Source organism: Hylobates moloch, unplaced genomic scaffold (genome assembly GCF_009828535.3).
Source record: "Hylobates moloch isolate HMO894 unplaced genomic scaffold, HMol_V3 SCAFFOLD_20, whole genome shotgun sequence".
NCBI classification, from domain to species: Eukaryota; Metazoa; Chordata; class Mammalia; order Primates; family Hylobatidae; genus Hylobates; species Hylobates moloch.
In genome coordinates this window covers 2,451,881-2,468,330 of record NW_026652295.1, presented here as the reverse complement: position 1 = coordinate 2,468,330, position 16,450 = coordinate 2,451,881, and the positions used below count along the sequence as shown (strand labels likewise).

Here is a 16,450-nt window from a genome sequence, read left to right as displayed (position 1 = left end):
AGACAGTATAGGGTGGTAGTTAGGTGCACTGGTTGAAGTAGACAGCTGGGTTAGAATCCTAGCTCTACCATTTCTAAACTTTATAACCTTGGGAAATTACCTAACTTCATTTATACAGCGGGGCTGATAGTATCTATCTTAAAAGGCTGTTAGGTGGAGCAACCCGGTAAACAAAGTGCTTAGAAGAGTGACTGGTACATAATGTGTGTGCACAATACATGGTAGCCATCACCACTACCACCATCATCACCATGACCGTCACCATCACCACTACAATCACCACCATCACCACTACCACTACCACCATCACCACCACCACCACCAGCAGCACTACCACTACCACCACCATCATGGCCACCACCCTCACTATGGCTACCACCACCACCACCACCACCATGAACACTACCATCATCGTCATCATCATCACTACGTACTGGTCTCTGAAGTAATCACGAGGGAGTCAAAGATGAACCAGTCTTTTTGCCCACTAGAAGTCCACAATCTAGTGGGAAATTGACAGGAAAAAAGGCTTAAAGTGTTATAAGGGATACCAGGGGTGGGGCTATGTGCTGAGTTCTGTGCAAGCACAGAGGAGGGAGCAATCGGCTTTGCTTGAAGAGGCGGCAGCCCATTTTCCCTGCAGAGGGAAAGATAGGCAAGTGCCATCTCTGGACTTTCACTTAAAGAGAACCTTTAAGAGAAAGAGAAACTCTGAAGCTCTCACTTCCAGCCTTGGCTTTCCACAGATTTACTAAACATGCCTTTATGTTGTAAGTTCACCATCTAAAAAACGCAAATACTCTGAATCCATGGAACTGCCCCCTGCATTGTGTAAAAGCACATTTGCAGCCGGATATGTTGGCTCACACCTGTAATCCCAGCACTTTGGGAGGCCGGGGCAGGCGGATCACCTGAGGTCAGGAGTTCAAGACCAGTCTGGTAAACATGGCAAAACCCCGTCTCTACTGAAAATACAAAAAATTAGCCAGGCATGGTGGTGCATGCCTGTAGTCCCAGCTACTCAGGAGGCTGAGGCAGGAGAATCGCCTGAACCCGGGAGGTGGAGGTTGCAGTGAGCTGAGATTGCGCCACTGCACTCCAGCCTGGGCAACAAGAGCGAAGCTCCATCTCAAAAAAAAAAAAAAAGGAGAAAAGCACATTTGCAATTTGTCTTGATATCTGTGCTCTGAACTTACATGGTGTTTCATGCTTGCAAATCAGCTGAAGGCAGATTATGTTATGTTTCACAGGGGAAATAAATACTTTTTTTGGACATCCACACAATGTTATTAATTTATAATGCAAAACTTTAGAAGTTGTGATAATTTGGGTGGATTGGGCTAATGTTTCCCTTTTATATGGGGTACCTTAGCTAACGGTTTGCTCAACTAATTCAGATACTCCAGGACTGTGAGAAGAATGTTTATCCACTTAGGAAAAGGGCCATCTGTTCTAAGCACTGTAAAGGTTCCATTTATAAAGCTGACTTTCATCTCCTACTCTCTGGTTTACAGAGCCCATTCACTGTATCCTCTCATTTCTATTTGATTTATATGTAAACCATATCAAGACAACGTAAACAGAGGTCAAGGGTGATGCACACATTATTACTATCTTTTCATCTATTCATGAAGATGGGCTTTTTCCCATAATGACAGTTTTACAGAATTTCTTTGAAAATAGCTCATTTCAGATACCATAGTCTATATGGGCTTTTATTAATTCAGACTGTTCTGCCCTCTACATTACTATTACTTTTACTGAGTTTTTTTCTATGTTTGAATCGTATAGTATAGTAGTTTTCAGCCTGGGATGATGGGTGATTTTGCTCCCCATTTATAGATCTCCGGAGACCTTTTTGGTCATCACAACTGGGAGGGAGGGTGCTACTGGCATCTGGTGGATAGAGGCCAGCGATGCTGCTATCCGGTAATGCTCGTGACATTCCCCACCACACGGAATCATCCAGCGCGAGTGTCAGGAGTGCTGAGGTTGAAAAGCCCAGATGTGATATTTAGCTTTAATTACTCAATTGTGCGTCCACAGGCGAAGGAGGTGTGGTCAAACGCCGACCTGACGGAAAGGATGCCCGTCAAAAGCAAAAGGACATCAACCCTCGCAGGTAACATCTTCAGAAAACTAGATAGTAATGGATAAAGAAACTTCTGTTATAAAAGTCCTGTTGTTATTCAGAGGAAGTTGCACATTCATAAAGCCCTGTGTACGAAGAAGTGATGTTTATTAAAAAATACCCCCCCCCCCCTTTTTTTTTGCTTGTCTTTGGGTCTTACTAGTTACAAACAAGAAAATCTTTTGGAACCCAGTTGGTCATATTTCCTTCTACTTTGCTTTTAAAAGCTTATATCTGCTGATAAAAAGAAACCTGGATAAAGATGCCATGATAGAAAGCCAAAATTTTGCTGATCACCTGCATTCTCCATTAAAATATTTTGTGTCCTATGGTGGCTTCTAGAGAGATCTACCCAGAAGAATCAGCTCTCCTCTGAGAAAGAAAAGGTTAACAAACCCAACAAGAAAAATGCTGAGAACACCAATGCCTCTCTAGTTCATAGAAGTTTTGCCATATTTCATACAAAAAGACAAGACAAAGTAGAAGATTTTGCTCCAAGAAATTCTGTAGATCCAAGAGAGAATATAGATGGAACAGACATTTCATGCACGGAGAGCCTGAATACACAGGAAAGCGACAGTGCTGGAAATGAAAAGCAAGCCACTGTGGATAAAAATGAAAACCCAGTGTTTGAAGAAGAGAAAAACGGGTTTCATTCTAAAGAAGATACTAGTGGATGAGAAGCTGAGAAGAAAAGAGAACTCGCAGCTGCACATGAGACAGTGCTGGACCAATGTCCAAATAAAAATCAATACGTGTATCAAACTAATGGTGACCAATTTCATGAAAGGTAGGGTTACAGCATTGCATATCCACGGCAATGTTTTCTGTAGATCTATGTGCCATTGCAGTTTAAGGCCTTATTAAAAGGATACATGAAGAGAGTTTTGAAGCGATGATTTATAACTCGGTTTTCCAGCTTATATGAATTTTTCATGGCCACATTTTCTTGCCATTATTTTTTCTTCTTGCCTGTGATATTTTCAGGCATTTTATTATTTTCTATGTTTTCTACCAACTGGTAGATAAAGATGATGATTAATAGTGCCCGCAGGAATCAGTATTTTTTAAAGATCAAGTAAAACATTTTCATTTTTAGCAATACAGAACATATCCTTCCTAAGGACAAGAATTAAATAATGACCAGATTTATCTGTAAGTTAAAAACCTAAATCTGAAAAAGCTTACCCACTCCATTATAAATAATAAATTGCCTGTTTTTCCCAAATATTATGAGGATGAAGTAAGACGTAGATTATTGAATGACTTTCTTTCTCAACTACACAGTTTCACTTATAGATTCAGGTAATATTATAGCCAATTAAAATGAACTACTGTAAGTTATGAGTAATCACATATCACGGTATCTGTTTGGAACCAAAAGTATCAAACCACTTGTGTGGTCTTTTTTAGGGATTTAAAACATAATTCTTACTTCATTTTTTAATAATGTATCTGAAACCTCATCTTGAAGAAATTTAATTTTCCGAGAATTAAGCATAAATATTAATGATTGCTAAGAAAGAAACTTCATCACTGCCAGATGTGTTCAGTAAGGTCGAGAGCTGCTGAGAAATGGAAATTAGGTCAATTCTTCCACCGATAAAGGTTTAATCTCACTGCCGTTAAGATTCAGAGAGATTGGCCGGGCGCGGTGGCTCACGCCTGTAATCCCAGCACTTTGGGAGGCTGAGGCGGGTGGATCACGAGGTCAGGAGATCGAGGCCATCCTGGCTAACACGGTGAAACCCCGTCTCTATTAAAAAATACAAAAAAATCAGCCGGGCGTGGTGGCGGGCGCCTGTAGTCCCAACTACTCGGGAGGCTGAGGCAGGAGAATGGCATGAACCCGGGAGGTGGAGCTTGCAGTGAGTCGAGATTGCGCCACTGCACTCCAGCCTGGGCGACAGAGCGAGACTCCGTCTCAAAAAAAAAAAAAAAAAAGATTCAGAGAGATTATTGCTTCTTTTATCATGCTATAATTTAATAATTTATCTCTAAGGAAAGGAAGTGAAAAAATGAAGATCAAATTAGTTAGGTATTCATAAAATGACGGCTTTTGTTAAGTGCCAGTGGAATAACTTGGGGTCACGATTTGGCCAGTGGTGAGATTCCCTGGGACCCTGGTTATCTACACCCATAGACTTGATGGGGTGCATGGTGCTCCATTTCCTCTCCAAGCACCGAAATGGTCATCTCTATCATGGAGCTCACATCCTCGTCACCAAAACACTGTTTTAAGAAAGCCTTCGTTCTAAGAATTTTCACCATCTGAATGTTTTCTTCTTGAAACTTTGAGAGCTGCAACTGGACTTTACTTTCCGGGTGTGTCAGCAGCATAAGGGCCATTTCTACCCCCACGAATCCCTGGAAGTTCAGCAGTAGGATCCATTTTCTGGAATGCCTACCAGACAGAGTGCCCGGGCAGCAGTGAGAGTAGAGTGGCAGAGGAGCACCTCGTCAACGAGGACAGCAAAAAGCGCAGAGTAGACGTAGTGGGCACAGAGGAAGAACACACGTGTCAGAAGACACAGGCAGCCAGGCAAGCTGAGGAGCTCCCAGGGGCGACTCCGGGAGCCTGCTGGAATGAAGACCTCCCGAGGGCAAGAGGGCCTGACCCCATTGGGTAGGAAATGGCTCTTGTATGGGCCTTTTAAGGCTTTTTAACCTTTTCCAGCAAGCATTGCAGACTAAATTTCATTTAGTCTAACAGCCTGCAGGAGATATAATGCCATTTCGATGCCGCTTGTGTATTTAACTCCCTCTTTTTATTAATCTGAAACAGTGAATGTTATCAAGACACTTCTCTGGTGACTTCAGTTTTCAGCATATTTACACTCTGAGAGGTGATATCTATATCAAATCAGATTCCCAGAGATTTCTCTTACCTGAATTTTTAAAAATATTAACACTTGGCAGAGTGTCTGGAACAAGGTAAATGCTCAAGAAACTTATGTCAAATAAATGTAGGGTGTTTTGAAAGCAAAGCTGTTATTTACTTACCTCCCTTTGTATTCTTATTGTATGCATGCAGTCGCTGCTTAATAAATGAATTAGCAAAGAATGAGCAGGTTCATGGCAAGCCAGTTTCAACAGCAGTAGTCGTGGAAAGGTAAAAGAATACTGGGAGGAATATCCCTGAGTAATTCTGTATGTTAGAGCTGGTGCCAATGTGGACGAGCATTTAAACACTTAAGGTGGAAGGGGAGAAAGTGGGAGAAATTTGATCTCTGTCGAATACACACTTACCTGGTTTTATTGGGTGTTTTATTTCCAGCCAGCCAGGAAAAATTCATCTTTGTGCCTTAAATGTGTCTTAAATAAAGTCTAAGATATTTTGGAAAGTAATATATAATATCAAGCATTTCAATAACATGAAGAAATGTTTCATTTTTCTTTTTTGTCTCTGCTTTAATTAAAATAATGGATTATATCAGTAATGCATTTTAAAAATGAATCAAACAATTTCTCATGTTTGAATTTGAATGGTCTCAGGCTTGGAAGTATTACCTGTTTGGAGTGTGTTGGGTTGGAAATCTTCAACTATTTTGACATTTCTAAAAGTGATCCTGAAGATGGTATGGACAACCATTGAGCCGCCCTGACACTCTTTCTCAGAGGTGTCAGGATCAGCTTTATGAGTCACAGCTCATAATCTCAAGTGGAAATTTATATCCCTGGATCATTAGGAATCAGACAGATGGCTCCTTGTATTTTATTATTAAATGAGCACATTTTTACTATGAGGCCCAGGCTTGCCGCCTTAACGAGGTCAGACTGCCTGACAGATGGCCCTTCTGTTTCTCTCACCTTCTAGCTGACATCCCGGCTCCTCCGGCCCCATTTGATCACCGTATTGTGACAGCCAAGCAAGGAGCGGTCAACAGCTTCTATACTGTGAGCAAGACAGAAATCCTAGGAGGGTGAGTAAAGCTGAATGTTAACATTCTCTCAACAGAAGAAGAGAGCGTGCAGATGACTTCATAAATGTCTGCTTGTCTTGACCTGAGAACTAGAAACGTTCGAAACAATCATTTTAAGAAACTGTAACCATTTCTGAAAATTGTCACTGGTGCCAGAAAGGTTAATGTGGTGACTAAACTCCACGTTTATTATCTGCTTTACTTCCCATGTTGTAATGTCTAAAAGAAAGAAAAACCCATTGTGAGTCACCAGAAGGTTGACCAGCTGTCCAAAGCCGTAGTGCAGCCTCCAGGAGACAGAACATAGAAATGAGTCAACAGCGTGTAGTTCTTGTGGCCTGTGTTAGGTCTTTCTGTCATTGCTCCTGGGTTTTCATTTATGTTGTTACTATATTAATTACTATTATCCATTTCAATTGATTACTTTGCTCAGCAAATAACTTATTTTAGGGACATTTAAATGCACATGCTCCCTAAAGAAGGAAGATTAAAGGCCTTGCGTGGTGGCTTATGCCTGTAATCCCAGCACTTTGGGAAACCGAGGCGGGCAGATCACTTGAGGTCAGGAGTTCAAGACCATCCTTGCCAACATGGTGAAACCCCGTCTCTATTAAAAATACAAAAATCAGCTGGGCGTGGTGGTGCATGCCTGCAATCCCAGCTACTCAGGAGGCTGAGGCAGGAGAATCGCTTGAACCAGGGAGTTGGAGGTTGCAGTGAGCCAAGATCAGGCCCCTACACTCCAGCCTGGTGATAGAGTGAGACTCTGTCTAAAAAAAAAAAAAAAAAAGAAAAAAAAACCAGAAGGAAAATTAATGTTCATCAGGGACCAGCTTCATGCTGGGGGTGGGGAGAGGGTGTTCTTTCTTATTTTACTAATCTTTCACAACCCCCCTATGATATCTTGTAACTCAAAGTCTAAATTAGAATGTTTGCTGCCATCGGCATGTCTGTGTAAAATAGGAAGAGGAAAGCAGAACATCTGCACGTATACATACAAAATGTACTCACCAACACAAGGAAAGCATGCATCGCTACTGCAGTTCAGGCGTCTGTCATTGGTATTTCTTCAGGGAGTCATTGATATTTGTGAAGTCCCTTCCTCCTCTTCCCACTCTGTAATTCCTTGCCCTGTGCCGAATGGAACCACCTGGACTTTCCCTTCCTGATGTGGCTGATCTCATACAATGCCCCATGAGACTGCGGGGATGGGCTGAGGGAGAAACAGGAGTCCCACAGCATGAACTGGTGCCATGGAAGCCTGAGGTATTTGGGCCTCCAGGGACATCAATGACAAGCCAGCAACTGTTTCTCTAACCGAGAATAGTTATTTGCAGAAGAAGCTTTGAAAGAATTCCCAGGGTTTGTGCTGTTTTTCTGGTCAAGGTTTGTCAATTGCTCCTTTGAAACTTCCTTTCTGTCTGTTTGGGCACCATGGGATCTTCTCTTTGGTACTGCAGTCTAGATCAGCTGCTCATCAGCTCTCGTTATGGGCTTCACCAAAATTGGCAGCCGTAATTCACTCAGCAAATAAGTTAGAGGAGCATGATCAAACGTGCGTGGATGCCTTCGAAATGCAGACATCACCAAGTGCTGCACCTCCTTTTTAGTGGTAGGAGGTTCAAGATATAGCAACTTATCTTTTACTTTTGGCAGAAATATTGCAACATGTCAAGGATCACTGGATCCCAAAAAACCTGCCCACAGGGGCAGGCCCCTGAATTTTCCTGGGAGTTCCTCTCCTGCCCTGTGGCCTTGAGGATCTCCATCATCCCTGCTTGCCATGTTCAAGGAGCATAAGGTTATCACTGTGTTGAACCAGCATGAATCCTGGGAGTTGGCCTCAACCTTCAGTGCCCTTGTAGAATAAATCAGGGGAAAGAGCCAGAGGATTGAGGGACCTGGGAAGTCAGACAGTGATGGGCACCACTGCTGGCTCAGGAGGTTCTGGGGCCATTGCTAGTGAAGGGGAAAAAAAAAACCGTTTCCATAACAGCCACTTAAGAGGTGGCTGGGGCTGTGTCCATGTGTTCCCATAGAGACTCCATCGGGAACAGAGGTTGGAATTGAAGTCACGCCGTGGCTATGTTTACGGTAATCCTGTGTCATTCTCCAAGATTCATCTGCCTCTGTGCTGGGTGTGCAGCCCCACAACGGGATGCAGCGGCCGCCAGTGCCTCTGCATCTGCCCAGCATTGCCATGACTTTCATCGTTGAAGTCCTCTGCCTTGTCACAGGGCTTGCCTCGGGTTCACAGTGTTGCTAGGGAAGCTGTTCCTCACTCCCTACTGTGACATCCACCATTGCAGAGCAGGGACACGTGTTCTAGCTTATTTTACTAAATAAGAAATTAAGCTAAGCAAATTAGATTTAAAACTGCTCACAAGTGTGTACATCTCTATGTGATTACATAGGTAAGAAGCTGTCCTATGCTTATATTCAAGCTCATAGGTGACTTGGCGATATGCAGTCTTGACTATATGTATATATATGCAGTACTGTTACATATGCAGTTTCCAAAAATAATTTTATATATCTGAAGGTGGGTGCTCTTGTTCATATGCTGACAAAGCCCAGCTCATAACATTCATATGTATTCAGAAAGATTCTGCATTGTCCTTAAAGGTGGTTCTCAAATGTGAGGGTGCATATGAATCACCCAAGAAATGTGCTGTAATGTAGATTCTGAGGCCTACCCCTGGATTATTCCTGCTTCAGGAGGTCTGGGATAGGGCCCAGAATCCTGGATTCTTTTTTTTTTTTTTTGAGATGGAGTCTTGCACTGTCACCCAGGCTGGAGTGCAATGGTGCGATCTCGGCTCACTTCAACCTCCGCCTCCTGGGTTCACACCATTCTCCTGCCTCAGCCTCCCAAGTAGCTGGGATTACAGGCATGTGCCACCACATCTGACTAATTTTTTGTATTTGTGTTTTTAGCAGAGACAGGGTTTCACTATGTTGGCCAGACTGGTCTCGAACTCCTGACCTCGTGATCCTCCCGCCTTGGCCTCCCAAAGTGCTGGGATTACAGGTGTGAGCCACTATGCCTGGCCGAAACCTGCTTTCTTAACAGCCCCCACGTGATTCTGATGCAAGTGACCCACAGACCACACCTTGACAAATACTGCTCTAGAAGTTTATTGAAAGAACTCCTCATAGGGCTGCTCATCCAGACTCAGCAGGAGAAATACTGGGGCCACTGTGCGCTGTCCACTTGGCAGCTGACCACAGGGCCTCATGCTACGCCACTTCCTCTTTTTCGGCAGAGGGCGTTTTGGCCAGGTTCACAAGTGTGAGGAGACGGCTACAGGTCTGAAGCTGGCAGCCAAAATCATCAAGACCAGAGGCATGAAGGACAAGGTACAGCCTGTGGGAGGTGGTCCCCTCCCTCCCCGCCCTGTCTTGACCACACTAATGCACTGGTTCCTGCTTCTCAGGAGGAGGTGAAGAACGAGATCAGCGTCATGAACCAGCTGGACCACGCGAACCTCATCCAGCTGTACGATGCCTTCGAGTCTAAGAACGACATTGTCCTGGTCATGGAGTAGTACGTATCCCCTCCGCCCCCTCCCTGACCTCCCCAACAGCACTCACCACCATGACCGTGCCTCAGTACCTCCAGTCCTGCTGTAGCGGGACCAGAACCAAGCTTGCCCCGGCAGACTCTGATTCGCGCAGATCACACAATCACATCAGTTCTAGAAGGGAAACACTTGGGGTTACACATCTCCATATGGGATTTTATTGCTAAGTAGTGGGACCAAGTAGATCTAGCTTTGCATCTAAGCTGTTTGTCAAAAATCAAGCTTAAATATTAGCCAGGGCAACCTGGAGGAAAGTGGTTTTTGAGCTACATCTTACTGTCACCATATTCACTAATACAAAGTTCATGTCAAAAACTGTTGATGATTAGGGCTAAGAAGCTTCCATTTAAACTCACCTTTATAAAAACAGAAGGACTGGTTAGTTAGAAAGCAAGTACAGTCATTACTTGGTATCTGAGAGGGATTGGTCCCAGGATCCCCGCAAATACCAAAACCGGAGGACACTCAACTTCCTGATATAAAATGGCATAGTCTTTTGCATATAACTTATGCCCATCCCCCCAAGTACTTTAAATAATCTCTGGACTACTTACAATACTTGATAAGCTGTAAATGCCACATATACAGTTGTTACACTGTGTTTTTAAAACTTTGTATTAGTTGTTGTATTGTCAATTTTTATTGTTTTTTGGTCAAACATTTTGGTTTGCGATTGTTTGAACCTGTGGAAACAAAACCCACGAATAGGGAGGGCCGACTGCAATTCCAACACTGAATCGATATTGTGATTCTGTTTTGTTTTTCTTCCGCAATAAGGCATTTTGAATAAAAAGTATAGTATCGTGGTCCTCCCTTATCCACACTTTCACTTTCCATGGTCTCAGTTACCCAAGGCCCCAGAATATTAAGTGGAAAATTCCAGAAGTAAACAGTCAACAGGTTTTAAATTGCACACTGCTCTGAGTAGCCTGATGAAATCTCCCACCGTCCCGCTCGGTCCCACCCAGGACGTGAATCATCCCTTTGTCCAGCGTCTCCACCACTCCCTGCGGTTAGTCACTTAGTAGCCGACTGGGTCATCAGATTGTGGAGGCATCGCAGTGCTTGTGTTCACGGAACTCTCATTTTACTTCATAATGGCCCCAAAACACAAGAGTAGTGCAGCTGGCATGTTGTTATAAATGTTCTATTTTACCCTTAGTTATTGTTGTTAATCCCTTACTATGCTTAATGTATGAATTAATCTGTATCGGAGTTATGTATCTACAGGAAATAACATAGTATATACAGGCTTCAGTACTATCCACAGTTTCAGGCATCCACGGAGGGTCTTGAAAGGTGTCCTGGAGGATAAGGGAAATTACTGTGTCTAGCACCAGCCACATAGAAGCACTATATCGCTGAATTCAGTCTGGAGACTTAAAAGGGCTGAGACCCTGACTACCTTCAGTCAGGGCTTGGAGTTCCCCTCCCGGAGTTCTTAGGGCCTCTCTCTCTTCAACACCTTTAGAACATGATGCGTGTGGGCTCACCCCAGAGGTAAAGACACTGGATAAAGGGGCTTTGAGGGCCGGTGCAGTGGCTCACGCCTGTAATCCCAGCACTTTGGGAAGCCAAGGCTGGTGGATCACTTGAGGTCAGGAGTTCAAAACCAGCCTGGCCAACACGGTGAAACCCCATCTCTACTAAAAATACAAAAATTAGCCGGGCATGGTGGCGCTTGCCTCTAATCCCAGCTACTTGGGAGACTGAGGCATGAGAATCGCTTGAATCTGGGAGGCGGAGCTTGCAGTGAGCCAAGATCTCGCTACTGCACTCCAGCCTGAGCGACAGAGCGAGACTCCGTCTCAAACACACACACACACACACACACAAAAGGTGGGGGGTTGGCTTGAGGATTTCCATTTATGAGATTAAAGGTATATAAAATACAGGCCTTCAAGATAAGAATCATCTAAGTAAGACAGCAAAGAAGGCAGAGAAATAACTGCACATACACCTTTCAGAAGAGGTAGCAGAACTTGCACGTCAGGTCACTACAAGAAAAGCACATGGTGGTTAGGAAATCGGGACTGAGGGCTTCGCTCCTCTTCCCTCTGCAGTGTGGATGGTGGGGAGCTGTTTGACCGCATCATTGATGAGAACTACAATTTGACGGAGCTTGATACCATCCTGTTCATGAAGCAGATATGTGAGGGGATAAGGCACATGCATCAGATGTACATTCTCCACTTGGACCTGAAGGTAAGGGTGTTTTGTATCTGGTGAGACGTAAGCCCTTCCCACCCCTTGCTCAGTGGGCCCTGTCTGCTATTATATGCCAGCTGGGGAAATTGGTACAGTCATTTCAGAAATGAATAAACATCTGAATTGTTACCCCCATCTCCTTATTCTCAGCTTCTGTCACTCCCTAATATTTGCATGTTCCATCTTCACGGGCTAATATTCAGATTCTTCTAACTTGCATGCATTAATCTATATGGCAATCATTTCCCTAAAAGTTTAGAATTAAAACAGTCACCACCACCACCACCACAGCGGTATCCATGTGGAATGGTTTCCCTAAAAGTTTAGAATTAAAACAGTCACCACCACCACCACCACAGCGGTATCCATGTGGTATCCCTCTCATCAGGACAAGTAGGTGAGAGGATTTTAGCTATCTCAGAATTCCCTAAGTAGTAGCCAACCTTTCCAGGTCTCCAAGAATCGCCGGCAGCTCCTCGAGTCACTCAGGAAGCTCCGGACTTTGGGACCTGTTTGTCTGTGGGTTTGCTGCCCCTTGGAATAGAGTCCTATGGAGAACGGAGCAGAGGGCAGTCGGAAGGATGGGGCCAAAGTGCTAAGGGGCAGAGAGGGTGGGGCGGACACCCCACTGCCAATGGTGGAAAGCACACAGAAGCCAAGCCGCCTTTCTTTCTCCTCCTATTGATTGCCCCTTCCCTCTTTACCTCTCTCATTATGTCTCATTATGAAGTTCCTGGAATCGGACTGTACGTAGTCTCAGTTACAACCAAGAAAAGACCTAGGCCCAACAACCCTGATCAAGTCCCATATTGGGACTAAGTATCATAAAGTACATCTTGTGTGGCTTGGTGATTTTCTCATTTCCCTGTTTGCACAGCGTGACAGTAAGATAAAATATATATTCTATATAACATCCCATCTATTGCATTCACTAGGGATTGCAGAGCTAAATAAATTCAGCCTCCTGAAATAGGTTTCCATGGGCCTCTCTTCCTATAACTTGGCTTCCCTCACTGTCTTGATTTATGTGCCTTGCCTTTCCCATTCACTTTTGAGCAGGAGGAGAGCAGGAGGAAGTGGTTTATAAAATGACAAAGTCAGAGGTTAAAAATCATTAGCAAAACCCTCGCTATGAATTGAGTTTGATAATGTATGCTTTCGTGGAGCATTTTCATTGAATGTAGATCTTCTGCAGATATCCCTAAAGGGATTTGATTGGCAACTGGAACTAGGAGCAAACCTATCGTAAGTCAAACGACTCCATATGAGGCTTCACAACATTGATTGAGGACCTGCAGTGGGCAATTGTAGTTATGGCTTGGATGCAAAGACCATCATAAAGGTGACAGCTGGATGGGTTCTTAAGGAGCTGCTTTTCTGAAAGCTCCTTGGAAGGAAAAGGGCCAAAAATATTAAGAGTGATCGTCACTATGTGGGGAGAGATTATAGGTGACTTACAAACAGTCTGTTTTATATTTTTCTGTTTTGCAAATTTTATCCAATGAACATTCTTTAATTTTATCATCATAAAAAGGCTAACTTTTTGAAATGCCCTCAAAACAAGTTTCTCTATATCCTGCAAATTTTTTGATGCCACAGTACTCCTTCACAATTGGACAGCTTTATACATGATCCATCAGTTATTTAAGCACGAAACCAAATGCTTCACATAGCACCCCCTTCTCTATAATGACTTTTACTCACAAACATCTGTTTTAGAGATAGTTTAGAAAAGGGCTTCCAAAGATATTCTACCCAACCGAATGTACTATTGAGTATTGACAAGGAGACATGATGTCATTTCATAATGTGTTTCTGAATTTCTGATCTCATTGGAACCTCTTGTCCACCCGGACAGGTTGGGGAGGGGTAGCCTGATCCCACTAAAGGCTGAGGAATGGGATCCTGGGCATTCGGCTTCTGGGCTGGTGCCCTCCAGCTCGGAAACAATTGGGACTGAGGGTTCTTAACTCTTTGAAACTTTTTTTCTCTTTTATAAATGGCCTTGACTTTAAATCAAATCCCTTACTTTCCCAAGACCTCCGTTTTTCTACCCCAATAAATATTAAGTGCACTTGTAAGACATTCTTTGAACACTGACCAGCTGTACTGCAACCTATTTTCTCCCCCTGCACCCCAAGCTGTCAGGTCAGCAGGCTAAGGTCTTACCAGGGCCTGGCTCCAAGGCAACACTTAGTCAGGGGTTTTAGGCATTGAGACCAAACTCAGCAAAAACTCGGAACTGCTGAGACTGAAGAACGACTGGAGAGAAAAGCCCTCCTCAGCCGTGCGACTTTCCCATAGGCGTTGAGCAGAGGGAAGGTCTGGAGGCCGGAACGTTCACATGACAGTGCGTGTTCAGTGTGGCTGTTTGAATGGAGCAGGTCAATTCTCTTGGAACTCATAAATCTTGGGAAAAATATTTCTCCAAGAAGGGGAAATTCATACTGAATAATTTAGAGGGGCAGATGTCAGGTCCGAGCGGGCCTCCACAGTGCATTTGGGAAGGACTGAAGCAACCTCCTCTTCTTGCTCCCCTCAAGGCCTCTGCCTGAACTCAGGCATTATAGTGAACTGTGAAGCCGTGCAGAGGGCAGGCTGGATAATGCAGGGTTGGCAGGATACCCACAACCTCATCCACCACATAATTAAAGGAGAAAGAACCCACACGGACAAGCCCGCCCCGAAGTGAAAGGCCTGATATGTTTTTTCTGAGCATCGTTGTATTTTTAGTTGTGGTTCAAGGACAATTTGAGTGAATGATGGTTGTTTTCATTGCTAATGTGTCTCTCTCTCCTGGCAGCCTGAGAATATCCTGTGTGTGAATCGGGATGCTAAGCAAATAAAAATTATTGATTTTGGATTGGCCAGAAGGTATGTCTATTTGGACATAGATGGACGAATGGAGCTAGGGGACATGATGGGTGCCCTTCCTTTGCAAACATATATCTGATCTGCTCTTTGGTTTCATGATCTCATTTATAATTAATTTAACAAAAATTATGTTTGGCCTTAACTTGCTAAATTTGAGACTTGAGTGTTTAGAAGTTTCTATAATGCATGCAGTAAAAAGTATAAAAAATTAAAACCTAATACAGTGAAGTTTATTAAATCAGAAGCCATTAATTTAGCATTTGCGAGAGTTTGTCCCCTCTTTCATATTTGTTCCATCTGTACAGAGAAGATTTACTTTAAAAATATTAACAACGTAAACAAGTTTGCAAAGGGTTCTGGCACATATAAGATTCTTCAGGGAACAAAGAGTTTACGTGGACGCATTAACAATTCAGCACATGAACGACACGTATAAAATGGATGGTGTAAATTATTGCAGTGCTGTGTTTATTCATTAATACAGGCTTAGTCAAGTCGTCCCCATGTCAATGACTATATCAGTTTCCCTCTTGTCATCTTCTATAATTCAGATGTTCTAATTATTCACAGCAGCTTCTCCCACAACTGGTTCAGCTTATTAAGGTTTCCTAGTATGAATTTTGACTTTAAAATTTTCTGGGGCCTCTTTACAAGTTTTTGACACTCTTGCTTAATTGTTTGATTTCCTTTAATGTTTACTTACCTGAAGTTTGCTGTATGGCTGAGGTTATTTTGTCTCATAGTCGGCATCATTTCAATGTTCATGATTTTTGATTGACACTTCCATCCTTCCACTTTGTCTCTTAAATTGCAGATACAAACCCAGAGAGAAGCTGAAGGTGAACTTTGGAACCCCAGAATTTCTTGCCCCTGAAGTTGTGAACTATGATTTTGTTTCCTTTCCCACTGACATGTGGAGTGTGGGGGTCATCGCCTATATGCTGTGAGTAGCTGTCCTCTGTCTCTGACCCTTCTCCAACTCCATGCATATTTTCTGAGCTTTCGCCATTTTAAATAAAAGTCCCAGTTGGGGTATTTAAAAAATAAATAACACTGTCCCATCCTCAGTTGCCTTCTAGGTTTTCTTGACTCCCGTGGGTGAAAGGAGTGAATTCTTTCCCTGTACATCATTTGGAAAAGTAAATGTGTGTCCTCTTCATTAATCACTTTAACTCCTAGGACACAACCTAAAAGCCAAAAATTAATTTAAAAAGCTCACGTGGCCTGGCGCGGTGGCTCAAGCCTGTAATCCCAGCACTTTGGGAGGCTGAGGCGGGGGGATCACGAGGTCAAGAGATTGAGACCATCCTGGCCAACATGGTGAAATCCCATCTCTACTAAAAACATAAAAATCAGCCGCGCATGGTGGCATGCGCCTGTAATCCCAGCCACTCAGGAGGCTGCAGGAGAATCGCTTCCAGGAGGTGGAGGCTGCAGTGAGACGAGATCACGCCATTGCACTCCAGCCTGGCGACAGAACGAGACTCCAGCTCAAAAACAAAACAAAACAAAACAAAAACTGATCTCCTAAATGACTCAGGCTAGCCTCACCCCTCAGAGGTGACGTGCCTGGCGTTTGCCATCTGAGCATGTAGTAGCAGTTTGCGAGCTGTAAAGTGCTTTAAAAAGGAAGCTGATACTCATATTCATATTCTGTTATTGCTGCAGTTGTTCAATCAGGAGTTGGGTAGGGGTGGCCAGCATTTTCCTGATTGCAATAATATATTATA

At 43.5% G+C, this 16,450-nt stretch overlaps 1 protein-coding gene across 3 annotated transcripts in view; it reads left to right on the top strand.

The window, feature by feature from the left end:
* Positions 1–16,450, top strand: part of MYLK4 (myosin light chain kinase family member 4) — a 94,001-nt gene that overhangs the window by 65,676 nt on the left and 11,875 nt on the right. For all 3 annotated transcript variants that reach the window (XM_058432679.1, XM_058432681.1, XM_058432680.1), the window contains 7 exons: positions 2,047–2,122; positions 5,949–6,054; positions 9,321–9,414; positions 9,492–9,601; positions 11,702–11,843; positions 14,650–14,720; positions 15,535–15,663. In XM_058432679.1, coding sequence (XP_058288662.1) covers positions 2,047–2,122; positions 5,949–6,054; positions 9,321–9,414; positions 9,492–9,601; positions 11,702–11,843; positions 14,650–14,720; positions 15,535–15,663 — 728 coding nt within the window. The remainder of the gene's footprint in view (positions 1–2,046; positions 2,123–5,948; positions 6,055–9,320; positions 9,415–9,491; positions 9,602–11,701; positions 11,844–14,649; positions 14,721–15,534; positions 15,664–16,450) is intronic.